Source organism: Vigna umbellata, chromosome 1, assembly GCF_029865625.1.
Source record: "Vigna umbellata cultivar VRB3 chromosome 1, Vumbellata_1.0, whole genome shotgun sequence".
NCBI lineage: Eukaryota > Viridiplantae > Streptophyta > Magnoliopsida > Fabales > Fabaceae > Vigna > Vigna umbellata.
Genome location: NC_142165.1, coordinates 100,440,325 through 100,454,419, shown reverse-complemented (window position 1 = coordinate 100,454,419; position 14,095 = coordinate 100,440,325). Strand labels below are relative to the sequence as shown.

At 32.6% G+C, this 14,095-nt stretch overlaps 1 protein-coding gene and 1 long non-coding RNA gene across 3 annotated transcripts; both read right to left on the bottom strand.

Moving 5' to 3' along the window:
* Positions 1 to 3,845: 3,845 nt before the first annotated feature.
* LOC124837011 (testis- and ovary-specific PAZ domain protein) lies at positions 3,846 to 6,904 on the bottom strand. Its single transcript, XM_047312291.2, has 4 exons — positions 5,823 to 6,904; positions 4,525 to 4,704; positions 4,379 to 4,430; positions 3,846 to 4,255 (listed from the first exon to the last, which is right to left on the bottom strand). Exons 1-4 carry the CDS (start codon positions 6,080 to 6,082, stop codon positions 4,163 to 4,165), a joined length of 585 nt encoding a protein of 194 aa, XP_047168247.1. The 5' UTR covers positions 6,083 to 6,904; the 3' UTR covers positions 3,846 to 4,162.
* A 2,865-nt stretch (positions 6,905 to 9,769) lies between these two features.
* LOC148206969 (uncharacterized) lies at positions 9,770 to 13,261 on the bottom strand. 2 transcript variants are annotated; one of them, XR_015783847.1, is made up of 6 exons: positions 12,545 to 13,261; positions 12,201 to 12,427; positions 11,993 to 12,055; positions 11,700 to 11,756; positions 11,551 to 11,613; positions 9,770 to 10,354 (listed from the first exon to the last, which is right to left on the bottom strand). It is a non-coding gene; the product is annotated as an uncharacterized LOC148206969 (long non-coding RNA). The 2 variants fall into 2 exon arrangements; XR_015783846.1 differs by lacking the exon at positions 11,993 to 12,055 and having other exon boundaries at positions 12,545 to 13,256.
* Positions 13,262 to 14,095: the final 834 nt, after the last annotated feature.

Below are 14,095 nucleotides of genomic sequence, written 5' to 3'. Positions count from 1 at the left end.
TATGCTCCAATCGCCTAGTAATGTTTGTTTTAAGGAGAATCAAAACACCTAAGCTGAGAGGATAAAAATCTAACAAAGCATGTATGGTGTTCAAGTAGTGTTAAATTGTTTTATATCTTACAATCGAGGATTACATTTTTCAACTAAAAACAATGAACTTTTTTTAAGAGATGCTTATGAATGGAATTGAATCATTCATACTTTTATGTTAATGAGCATGGTTCGTGATCATGCATGTTGTGTTTCACTCATTAGAAATTTGGCAGAGGCTATCGGTGGGGTCTCTTTTTATTTAATTTTTATCATCACCAATAAATAATGCCATTGTAGATGAGTTACGCGCTATGTGTTGATTATCTTATCAGTCTCTCGCTTATTGAATAAACGTGAAGAAAAAGGTGCATGCACTTTAAAAAATCTTCAGAAGTCCTATTTGCCCTTGGTTGTTGAAGTAGTTTACCTTTAGCTTGCAAGCTTTTCCAAAAATCTGCTAGAGCTCTAAGTATGGTCTAAGAAATGGCATATGAGTGCAGTACAGTATCTTATTTGCAAAGATACGTTTCTGGAGTGATGAGCCATGCTTTTCCATATCAGTGGGATTTCATTCCTCATATAAGTCCTTACCATGAAACACCTTTCCAGCTGGACACTCCTATCACATGTTAGAGCTCTTTTAGGCTTTAGCAACTTAGGAGTATAATCTTTCAACCTCCATGACCATTAAGCAGACAATGTCCTTTTTATATTCCCATTTGAAGCAATAATTCCAATTACATGACGTAACTAAAATGGCCCCACTCAACTCTATTTCTTTCTGCCAAAAACTTTCCACACTCCTCAAAAGTTTAAGACAGATCGGCTAATGGAATATGGTATTGATTAAACCCCACTTTCGGTAACAATTTCTTCATCATGATGTTGTGTGAGGCACAATACTTGAGAGTAGTTAATTAAAATGCAATTGATCTGTACCCGAACTCCATGGTTCTACAAAATGAATGATGTGAGCAAATATATCATCTAGAAGATATTACTTAGCTCGGTTAATTGAAAAATTATGACCTTTTTTGCATTCAACAATGGCGGGTCCAATCAAGGAAACGTAACCACTATCAGAAACATTACATATACACTGGAATTGTCCGTTTCATTTGAACATACTAGTGGTGTTAGAAATCAAACAAGATGGCCAACGCAAGGCCATGTGCATCCTTCAAAAAGCTGCATAATTCAACCCTATCGTTGTCAAGAACGTTACTATCTATATTTCCCTTCTCAAATATACAAAGATTTGCCACAAAACAAAGCAGGGTGCAGAGTTGGTAGTCACCATCATTTTTAGCTAATGCTCTCATCCCATTTCGCAAAAAGCAGAGTTCTTTTTCGGTGCCTCCCTATCGTAAACAGTTTCAATTTTTTTTATGTAACTTTGACAATTCAGTGTATACCAATAATGGTATTCACAAAAATGTGTTGAGCACTAAGGATGAGAAGGATCAATGGAGCCACTTTTCCTTTTTGGAGAAGGAGATATTGATGTGGAGAGATGTCATTCTCAACCTTGGGGACAAGACATGTTGAGGTCCTTGTGTTGTGGGAGGCGCACAGTTCATGCTTATTTCTTTGTGGCTCAACCTCAACCATTAAATTCCAAGGTATATACATTAATTTTGGTTATTTATTTTAGACTAGATTCAAATAAAAAGCAATTTTAATCAATTTTAATATTTTTGTACTACGGTCATTTTACAATCAACAAACAAAAAGTATAATATCTATTGTTTTTGAGATATTTGTTTTACAACAATACATAATATACCCATTTGTGAGATGATGATGTCATAAAGAATTTCACCAATACATATTTAATTTTGACAATTGTATCTGTTTATTTTAATAATATTGAGAGATAAGTCTACATCAATTCTATAAAATCAAATTGTAAAATAAGATTTGTATTTTATCAATATATTATAAACTTGTTATACATATTTATTTCAAATGCAAAATTAGACACTAATTAATAGTCTAATGATATATGTTTCATTAATCTAGTATCAATGTTTGACATGATGCATATATAAGGGTGAGAAAATGTATTGAAGATCCACGTCAACTAAAACTTAAACAAGTTTATAATATATAAAAGTTTATAATAATATATAAATGAGTGTAACATAATCTTATAAATTGTGGGTTAAGTTAACGTTACAATCTTAACTTGTCTGGTAAATTTTTATAGAAATATTTTTCTAAAATTTTCATTGATTAATTAATATTTCTAATTAAATAAATGAAACAATTATTATACTTAAATGTTGAATTATTTTAGTATAATTAATAATTAAAATTTAATTTATATATTAATAATTTAAATTATAATATTATTATATACTTACATCTTTAAATTATAATTTTTGATGTTATAATAAAAATGGATTAATGAGTTAACCTGTTTTACCCTGCTAATTTGACATATATCGAAACTGATTAAAACCCACTTTAACACTCTTCCTGTGTATATTCATGAGAACACTTTGACTTTGAAATAAATTAAAAAAATCTAAGAAGACATTCCTCTCCTCCCATCAAATGAACATTTTCCCACCCAATTATTATTATTTTATGAATTTTACCAACTAAACTTTTTCTCACACATTTTAACTATCTTTTTAGATGTATAAAGAAAGTGCTAATTTATTTCTATAAAATGACATCATTTTATTTATTATATCGAAAACCATCGTCGCTTTCCCACTAATATAGTGGTCAAACTTACAGCAATTGAAAATTAAAGTAGTAAAATGTGCAGAAAAAAAAGGTGATAAAATGTGCCAAAATTAAAAACTTAATGATAAAATATGAGAAAAAAATATATAAAACACACCATTAAGTGTAAAAAATATGGAAGATTATATCTCGGTTTCCTGTTGAGGGGAAATTCTTTTGGGTCAGCTAGTTTATTCAGGTTTAGTACACCACCATTAATTCACTGTTTGTTTATTTATTTAGTTGCTAGGAATCCCAGTGACTTCAGCATGCAGCCAAAAAATACTGGCACTGCCGAAACCAATTTAATGCATAATCAATCCAAAGAGGTCTGAAATCGTACAAAAACGTGGGAGAACACATTCATGTTTGCTCATTTATTCTTGAATAATTGAAAGTCAAACTACATATAATTTCAAAAAATTTCTGAAAAACAAGTAAAAAGAAAAGAAAATGAATCAGTCAAATAAAAAAACTTCTATTTGAAAAGGGAAAATGTGGAAGAATAGAAAAATCTTAGTACCCACGTGTAACAGTGTGTACACAGTTTGATTTGTTTCAATTTTACAAGGAAAAAGAAACTGAACTAATTTTAATAATTTTGTTTATTTTGTTTATTTTGTTTATTTTGTTTTATCAATAATACATATATGTCAGAAAGTATGCATAATCTAAGAAAAAAAATCTCCTAAATTCATAACTTCAATTGAACTTCATTAGTCACACCAACAACTATATAAAGCAACGCCTTTTAAGAAAGAGTAAAGTAACCTAAGTACAAAAAACATTTTTTTTAAGAAAATGGCCAATGATTTTCAATTTTACTTCTATGGGGGGACAGAGGCAGGATATTCCCAACTTAAAGTGACATCATAAAGCATGTGCATAGATCACTCAAATATGGTAATTTTTCATTACCAAAATATTAAAGCTACTTTCAATGAACTGGTAAGACGATAATGTTACCAATGAGAAAAGTTTTAAGAGAATCAAGCTTTCATGGGCAACATGGGAAACTTTTAAAAACTTTTGAGGGCTTATATGAACCCTTCTTGTACTGCCACCGAGAAAACGTGTAAAATAAAAATGCTGCTATGATATCATAAACCGAAGGTAACCAACTGATAGAACTGAACACTTTACCAACAAGTCCTATATCTGTACCTGCAGTAACTAAGACCAGCCGCATTACCATCACTCTAACCCAATGAAACAGTATGGATGAAAAGAATATTAGCTCACTGTTAGCGCCGGTTTAGGAAAGCATAACATTTAATACATCATGCTCGTCGGAGACAAAACTTCAAACCACATAGCAACCAATCACTCATTGACATGTGTTAGAAACTCTTATCATCTAAGTCAGTACTATTCCTCGCTTCAATCATGAGGCTTAATCTGTACGGAGTTCGTCATAGTATTCAGGCCGCAGTGTCCCAATAATGAGGTAAGGGATTACTACCATGCATGCCATAAATAGTGTAAACTGCAGAGCATATGGCAACGAGGTGATTAGCACAATTTTACCCTTTTGGCGGTATATAATAAAACAAGAATATAAATAGCACTAAAAACATAAAAACAATGGAAAACGAAACTACTGATATACCAGAAGAGGAAGTGTCAAAAAACTCCATATTGGCCACAAAGCAAAGGAGAACCTATAGAAGCAAGGGATAGAGTCAAGAAAATAAGAAAACGCCTTAACACAAAATACAATTGAGGTATAACATGGAAGATCTGGCAGTGCCTTACAAGCAAAAGGAGATTATTCCAAATACCGTGACGAATGGCAACACAGATAAGGTTGTTATTTCCCATTTTTTAAATCCCCATTTTTCATCAAATCTTCGAGCACTCCAGGCCAAGAACGTTGTATAAATGAAAATTATTGTATTCAAACCAATACCTATCATCCCAAGATACAAAGGCAGTCTGCAATAAAATGAAGATTGTGAAAATTATGCTAATGATACAAAGTAGTGGTAGAATCTAATCTATCAGAATCACAACAATTAAATATTCCGATCCCTTTCGGTATTTCAAATTTATACATCTGCAAACATATACAACCACGCTCATGTTATACATCATCAAAATAGGTTTTATTTCCTATAACTCGAGAGGGGTTAGATCCAATGAAATAATATAATAAAGGTCATTTCATGTCCAAATATCCGTTAGGATGTTGTTTAGCTTAATATATCCATGGCAGATATATGCATGTCTACGGCTGGGAGTCGATAAGATTTAAAGAGTCATGTCATATTACAGGATGATGTCATGGGTTACAAAGTAAGGACCATTTTTATGTTCAGGATTGATGATTTAATCTTTGCTTCAAATTAATTAGGACAACAATCAATGAGTTGTTTGAAATCCAAAGTTGAAGAAATAACAATGTAATCAAGATATGGATATCCTAATTGAAAAGGAATCACATACTAGAGTTTCTCCAAGTAAAAATGCACATAAATATCATCCCCTCTCCACCATTCAAGAAATAGAAGAAAAGGATAACCTGTTTTTTATTTTATAAATGAAGGGCATATGCTAGTAAAATAGATTTTGCTTTCCCTATCATTCCCACAGTCTACACCTTCTAAACTGTACGATTTCACAATTATCCCAATGACACATTTTGGCCTAAGCATTGCCACTTTAATTAAGTAACAAACCACACTAGAAGATACAGAGTATTGACCAATATCTTCCGTTCCTAGGTCCTCATCAATTGTTCATGGCTCATAATGTTGTCAACTTGACAATGATAGTAGGCAATATCAAGAAGCACTTTAACTAATGACAGGTAGGGAAAAGTTTACGAGTTAGGCAGAAATCCATATAATTCATATATTCAACATGTTCCTGAACTAAGTCAAGGAATTGCAGCTATTTGTTGCTATCATGGTTGGTACAATAATCTTCCATGAATAATGCATACATTAGCCGCTTAGAAACAATGAACTCTGCGATTGTCGAAATACCAGTGGAAGTTTATGACTATAATTCAAACCAATATGCATAAAAGACTGCAATTTGAATGTTGTTACCTTCTAATTCGACTGTCATGGCACAAAAGATGTATCATATTGGATTTTTGATCGCCAAAGTACAGAATAAAAGCCGCCGAAGCAAGCCAAAGAAAATTTTCCAGCATCTCAATCCACGTCTTTGGTGAAGGACTAGGGGCCAAAAAGTGACGGTGCCTCGAACATGCATCATCCTCTAGGTCATCACCACTGCTTGAATACCCCTGGCTATGCCTCTGCCTCATAAATCCACCACCCCCTCGCGGTGTTCCACCAGACATTGCAAATAAATTGCACAAACACCACCTCCCAACTAGTACCAACACAAACCACCACAACCTACCTAGATCCTCACCCTCCTATTCGCAAGACCAACCATCCAATTATGCAATATAAAATATAATTTACCACAAAATCAATAAACAAAACACCTCTGATCTAATTTAATCACTCCATGAACCAATGATACACTTCCCAAATCCCAATTACGCGCCACGAAGCAATCCCTTCTTGACGAATATCATGACCTACAAATTCACAAAATACAACAGCAACCACAGCAACCGGGGCATAGAAATCATCGTTGCATACAAAAATCTCAACCTAGGAATGATCACACCGATGGAAGGAAAGGGCGTCTGACAATGACCCTCGCCAACCTCGAAAACCCGACTCAGTAACGAAATCTCACCCACCAACAATAATAAAGAAAAAGGGAAAAAAGCGAATTGGGAATTTAACAATCTAGCAGAGCCGAAGAGGAGTAACTGAAAATTGGCGGAAACCCAGTTGACGCAGGAGGGCAATAACACTGAATCTTGAAGAAAGACACGATCTTGATTTGATTAGAGCTACCCAAAAACAGAAACTGCGATTGGGTTGCAGGGATGAGTGGAAAGAAGGAGGGTTTGGCAGTCGTTTCGTGTGGGCGCAGGCACATGCGTGAGAGTTTTTTCTCTTGATAGAGTAGCAAATAGGAAAGACAAAGAAGACAAAGGAATAAGAGTTACGGTACTGTTTCAAGTTCCTCCATAAAAATAATAAGGATTTGTTGATGTAAGTAAGGGAGATTCCTTTCGTGTCTCTATTTATTCAGGAACCCTTCGAATCTTCCTCCAACTCTTTTTTATTTCAAAATCATTTCATTCTCAATTTCAATTAAACAAAACAAAAACACGTGGAAGCTTCATTCCAACTCCATTTCTCTTTTCTGAAAAAATAGGATTCGTTACTCCATCTATCTCATTAATATGGTATGAGCAGATTCTCAGCAAATTTGGATTTAACAATTTGATATATTTTATCTTATTAATGAACTCTCACGTTATCTTATTTTCCAGAAATATCTTCAAAATGCACTTCTATTTTACAACATTGATAGATTTAATTAAAAACAAGCCTAGGAAAACTTTTTTTACAGGTTTTTTTGGATGAAAATGGAATATATTTCCAAAAAGGAAATCTTTCAATAAATAAATATTTCCTTCCAATAAAATTGAAAAATTAATACTTTCTCTATTTTCGAGTACAGAATGAGATTCTTTAATCAAAACATTTAATTCAAATTATTGAGACTTTCTATTAGAAGAGGTAGACAATAATATTGTGATAAGTGGCTTAAAATCAAATAAGAAAGGAAAATTTATAATCTAAGAGGTATTATTTTTCTTATAATATTTGGTTAAATGGAAGAAGGGGAGAATATTTTACCTGACGACAAATAATTTGTTTAAAATTAAGTGTGATGGGAAAATGAACAAGGTAACCTTTTCTTATAATTCATAATGGAAGGCAGAGATTTTCAAAATCACTTCAGTTTTATGTCTAATAGTTTTATATTTCAAAATATAAAATTATTTTTATCAATACACTTAGATTTTGTCTAATATATTAAACCATCTTAAGACAAATTTATAATATCTGAATTTTGACAATTGTAAAAGAAAAAGGTAATGTAATCTTGAAACTGGTTATCCATGAAAATAGCAACATTAGATTCTAAGGTTGTGGAAAGTAACTTGTGATTATCATTGTCCAGCTCTGCATGTCTAGATTGTTAACAAGTGTCTTCTTCTCATGTATGAAAGTTTTGAAAACCACTGACATTGCCACAGTTTCCAATTTTTTAATAACATATATTAAAAGTTCAAGATAATTTAAATATTTTTTCTCTCTTTTATCTTTAAAAACAAAATTATAACATAATTTTACTTAACTGACAATATTATATATATATATATATATATATATATATATATATATATATATATATATATTACGATTTGAAACATAATAATAATAGGATATTTTTTAGAAAATAAAATCAGAGGGAGAAGTGTGATTAAGAAGGAAGATTTTTATTTTTATTTTTTAAATTTCATATTGTACTTATAATACATTTCTTTATCGGCAAAGCGTTAGCCCGTATAAATATCCCAGTTTTTTTGGGACTATTTATTCATAAAATTGTCGACATTTAATAGGTTAACATCATGGACCTTTTGGGAGACGAGGCATGTAACGGTTCATCACTGACATCCACGCATGTGTTCATTATTATTATTTTTTAAAATTTAGTTTTCATTCTTTTAATAAACTTGATTTCATTTATTACTTTAAATATTTAATAGTTTCTTTGTCCACCTTTACGTTTTCTTAACATAATCATATAATATCATTTACCAAAGTTTAATTTAACTCTCAAAACTAATCAGATGCGGAAAAACTGCTCTGTGGTTAAACTTTAATGTTATAATAACACGTTCTACTTATCAAAACATTAGGAGTTTGAGTTTTAAGTATTACAAAAACTATAGAAACTTTAAGCTGGTCCAACTCAACTTAACGAGTATACCTTTTTAAACATTTATCTATTAATGATAATAATTGTCATTTTAAAAATAAAATGCAATTATTTAGTTTAAAATATATAATTAATAATTTATGTTTTACTTGTTTATTAAATAATTTAACACAAAAGAATTAAATTTACCACAATCTATCTCATACTCACCCTAATATATATATATATATATATATATATATATATATATATATATATATATATATATATATATATAATTATTTTACTATATTGATTAAATCATGATTTAGCTTTAAACTATTAAACATTTAACTGTTGTTTTAATCAACTCAATTTAAACTTTTTTACTCAAACTGTTATTATGATTACGTTGCAAGGCGAAACTGGAATTAAGAGCATCTTCAATTTTATAAATATTTAGAAGGTTCTTAATAGTACTTTGATTTGACGAGTCTCATCCATATTTAATTAAAAATTTAAATAAAAACTATTCCCTTTCAATCTAAAAATTCAACAAATTTTATACACAAAAAATCGCGTGAATACCATAAAAAGAAAAGAAAAACTTAACAAATAGTTGATTAGTCCTTCACGAACTCAGAAATCATCATACTTATGAAATTACTCTTCTTAATATAACTTGGATTCATTCAAACCCTAATGATATTTTATTACTAGCACTTTTAAATATAATCGGATAAAATCTGGTAAGATTTCTAAACTTAGTAGGTCATGAATATGAATTAAAATTATACTTCGATTATCAATTTGAAAATTCAAACCATATCATACCTTAATTAGTAAATTATACATCTTTTATGATCACTAGTGCATAAAGACAAAATGGCACCGGTTAAATTTGTTTATAGGCACCGGTTTTACAACCGGTGCATATTCAAACGAGGTAAAAAATAGTAGGTTTTATGCCTCGGTTACGAACCGAGTAAAAAAAAATAGGATTATGCCTCGGTTTTTAAGTAACCGAGGCGGTAACGTGTTTTTTTTTTTATTTTTTCAACCTTTATCAATAAGAAACAGAACCAGAACATCAACTCTAAAACCATTATCAGACATGAAAATCAAAAGGTAAAATCAATGCAAGAAAGAAACGAGACAAAACATAAAGTGAATGCAGAACTGTAAATTGAATCATCAAACCGAAACGTACAAGCTTTTATTAAAAATTGGAAATGAAAATACAATTGATGTATAGTGTCTGTCACCCACTACACGTATGTTTCTGTTTTACAAAACTCCTTTATATAGGAGAAAACAAAAACAGAAAAGAGGAAAAGAGGGGGCAAAGGGGAAAGAACCGAATAAACTTGGAATATTCTTGGTTGCTCTTCAACTGACTCTAACCTCTCTTCTCTTCAACTGTCAACCGCTTCTCGGTCTGATCAGCATTCTGGTTTGATCAGTTTCTGGGCCTGCTTCCGTTGGACCTTGGAGCTTGCGTCTGATTCTGTTCTACTTCTTCTCTTTTCGCAAGAACCCTAGCCATCGGTGAGAGAGTTGGGAGAAAGCCCCAAATTGATTTAAGTCTCCCTACGTAGAATGAACTCGAGAAAGAAAACCATGTCAGCTTTGCCTCTTTGCAGCAGTATGAAACGCTGCGTTTCATTAAACTTCACTCCAAGAGGACTTCAGCCCATTCCATCGCCAAGCCTTATTCAGCCACTGCCAGCCCACTTTGCTCCATTTCAGCCCAATCAGCCAAAGACTTGATCTGCAGAAAAAAAATAGGATTTTAAACCGCAAAAAGAAAAGATAAAAGACTAAAAAATTTATTTATTTTTTTTCTGAATATTTTTCTAAAAGAGAAATTACCTAATTATTTAAAAACCTATTTTATTTAACTAAAAAGGGAAAATAACACTATTTTTACAAAACTCTAAAATTAAAGACTCAAAAACACTGGACCTATTCAAAGCACATTCAATCCTGCCATTTAATCATTTCCTAGCCATTTCTTTCAGTCAAAACTACATAACAATATTTCTCAGCTTTAAACCTCAGGTTCAACAATCCAAGCATTTGAGAAACAACTTAATTCAGCTAATTTCAACAATGAACATAATCAGAAAAGCATAAGTCAGTTTCAGCCTCACAGGAAAGTGTTTTACTCAGATTCACTCAACTGTTTAGGGTGGTCTTGTTTCACTCACTCATGGCATGTCAACCTCCATTCTTAACTTTGCAAGGACTCTAACTTTGGCCAATCAATTTTTTTTTCTTTTTCCCTTCTCTCTGGTTTTCAATTCTGCCAGGTCTCAAATTTTTTTTTTCATTTCTTTTGCAATTTTGCTCTTTTTCCAAACCTGCTCTTTCTTCTTTTTCAACACAACCAGATTTCTCAGCTCATTTTTCTTTTTCTTTTTCACTCTTGGCCTTTCTTTTCTCTTTTGCACTCACCAAGTTCCATCTCTCCCTACTTCTCACAAGTCTCTACAGGTTGGGTAATTGATGGGAAAATGGCTTGTAATGCTAGGACTACTTCTACTTGAATTTACAGAATGGAACACAATTAACAGTTCTAATTAAAAGAAATAAAACTGAGAAATGAATTAAATCAGTAAAGAATGAATAAGAGTATGAAACAGAACCTAAAAATGTCTAACAGTGTGACCTAAACTATGTACAACCTATACAGGCTTACTAGACTCAATTGGAACCTAAAACAGCTAAGACAAAACAATGTAACCTAAACAAACTATCGGAAAGAACCTAAAGCTACAATTGAAGAGAAGGGGAAAGAATGTTCTTATTGGGTTTGCTCTCCTGTGGAACAATGCATATTGGATTTAAATACCAATAAAAGATATCAAACTATAGCACAGCAAGAGAGAAGAGGGGTGAAGGGGAATTAGAAAATGCTAAAAACAGTGAATGTCATAATAACAAATTCAGTGAAGCAAATCTTACCCCTTTCAAGCTCAAAACTGCCTTTTCATTCAGCAACTGATTTATTTTTTCTTCCAAAGTAGCCTGCATATGATGTACTTTTAAATATTAAATATATTGGTAAATCATTTGCTCCTATATCTTTCAAAAGGGAAAAACGTATTACGTACCCCTTTTTGAAGTAAGGAATTATTTTCACTCTGCAACTGTGCTACTTCCAGTCCAACCTGCAAATAATCAAGTTAAATATAAGCATACAGATAATACCTAAGATCCATTCATACATTCATCCAAATTGTTCAACTAAAATTCAGTTATGTATTTTACTTTTATTAAAACTAAAATGGTTACCCAGTCAAAAGATAGTGCTAATAGCTAATCCACAACATGAGATAGTTAAGTTTGTCAATTAAAAGCAACATAGTAAATGCAAAAAAACATGAAATAATAGACAAGTTTTTACCTCTTTCTCTCTAGAAAAACTCAAATCATTCTCTAGAAGATTTATTTTTTGCTCTAAACTCCCCTATTGAATGATGTACATTGGACTTAGAATGTCAGCCCAACTTTCATTAACAAAAATCACTAAATATACAAAATCACGAATGGTTAAATATGTAGTCAAGAAAAGATGATGAAGAAATTCTTATACTTTTTGGGTTCAAAAATACCTTTTCATGCAGCCACTCTTTAGTTTTTTCCAATCAGGAATGTTCTTATTGGGTTTGCTCCACTATGTTTAGCTCCTCTGTGCAGAGTCTCCAGGATTGCACTGAATTCATTCTTCTCAGCTTTCCACTACAGCAAGGTGTGTGTTGATTCACTGTGAATGATCTAGCTGATGTTTCCAGAGCTGGTAAACAGCCATCCAGAGCTAGTAAACAACCACCCAATAAGCCTGTTTCATCGCCAAGGAAGAACAACAATAGACAACAACATATTAGAAATTCCAACATACACCACAAAGCAATACACCACAAACCAATACACAACACACAGAGAAGCTTCATCGCACCTTCATTGCACAGTATACAACATCATCAACAAAAGACATCATCAACAAAAAGGAGAAGCTTCGGAGGCATCGGCGTGTCCCAAATCCTGACGGTACCGGAGGCATCGGCGGAGGCGACCCACTCGCTGTTGGGGGAGAAACGCGCGATGATGGTCGAGGCGGAGGCGACCCACTCGCCGTTGGGGGAGAAACGTGCAATGGTGGCCGAGGCGGAGGCAACCCACTCGCCGTTGGGGGAGAAAAGCGCGATGGTGGACGATTGGGATTTATTGATTTAGGGTTCCATGGCGCGACGACGATGACAGTAGACGACGGCAATAACGGCTACGAAGGTGAGAGCGGCAAGGACGAAGGACGAAGCGAACGGCACCGACGAAGGACTCGCACCGGCGACGTTAGTGGAGGTAGCCCTTGGGGAGAACAACAGTGGTGGCGGCAAAGACTAAGCAGCAGCGCGAAGAAGAAGAACCGAAGAAGCAATGAACACAACCAAGCTTTAAGTGAAAGATGAAGCAATGAATAGCAACGAAGAAATGAATAGCAGTGGCAGCGCGCAGAGAAAGAAGAAGAAGGAGAACCATCAGCGCGAGAAGAAATGAAGCGAAGATCGTTTTTTTCAGGCTTTATGCCTCGGGTCTAAGTTCACCGAGGTCGTAGGTCAGGCTTTCTGCCTCGAGTCTACAAGCAACCGAGGTATATCTTGGTTTTGCACCGGTTGGTCGTACAACCGAATTATATAACATCGATTTTATTACAAATCTGCCACCGCCTCATAATAGGCCGCGGTTTGCTGTCAAATGAAGCATAATATGCGAGTTTAAAAGTCAATATTGTACTAGTGGATTGAAAAGTAAAAAAAATGCGTTGCACTTAAAGGACAGAGATTTTTACCTGAGATCTAATTATGTATATTAAAACTTTAATTTCTATGTACAACTAATATTATTTCAATGCCGATATTAATTAAAAATTAATATAATTATATTTTGTAACAAACACAGTGTCCATAAACGAAAGATCACCTAGATTTGTATTTTAATAAATAAATAAATAAAATTGTGGGCTTATTTGCTAAAAAAAAGAAATAATTAGTTCACGTCCTTTGACTTTTTTTTTAATGAAATTTCTTGCGTCAATCACTCATTTTTTTTTCGCATTCTTCTCAGTTCTATATTTTCTTGCGTGGAAAAAAGTTGAGTTATATTTTTAATTCCTGAAATTTGAATAATTTTGATTTTGGCGTCTTGAATTTTAGTCTTTCAAAATTAAAAACGATTTTAATCTCTAAATTAAAGTAAGTTTTTTATGATTTAAGGTTTACATTACACGTTTAAGGTTTAAAGTTGACTATAATCCTTCGAAATTAATGTTTAGGAACTAAATAAATATTTCTAAGACTAAAAGAAATAAAATTAGCCCCGAAATTTGAAGACCAAACATAGTGGAACCTAAAAAACATCTCGACCAAATCCTTACAATGTATAATTTGATAGATTTGAATCGTGGTATTTTTTATTTTTGAGTATATAATAATAATATGATTAAGATTTA

Excerpts from the sequence above, each read along its gene's own strand:
- LOC124837011 (XM_047312291.2), bottom strand. The coding sequence starts at position 6,082 with ATGTCTGGTGGAACACCGCGAGGGGGTGGTGGATTTATGAGGCAGAGG. Across the intron at positions 4,705-5,822 it reads CATGACAGTCGAATTAGAAG|ACTGCCTTTGTATCTTGGGA; the intron begins GTAACAACATTC and ends ATTTTATTGCAG. Across the intron at positions 4,431-4,524 it reads GGAATAATCTCCTTTTGCTT|GTTCTCCTTTGCTTTGTGGC; the intron begins GTAAGGCACTGC and ends TTGCTTCTATAG.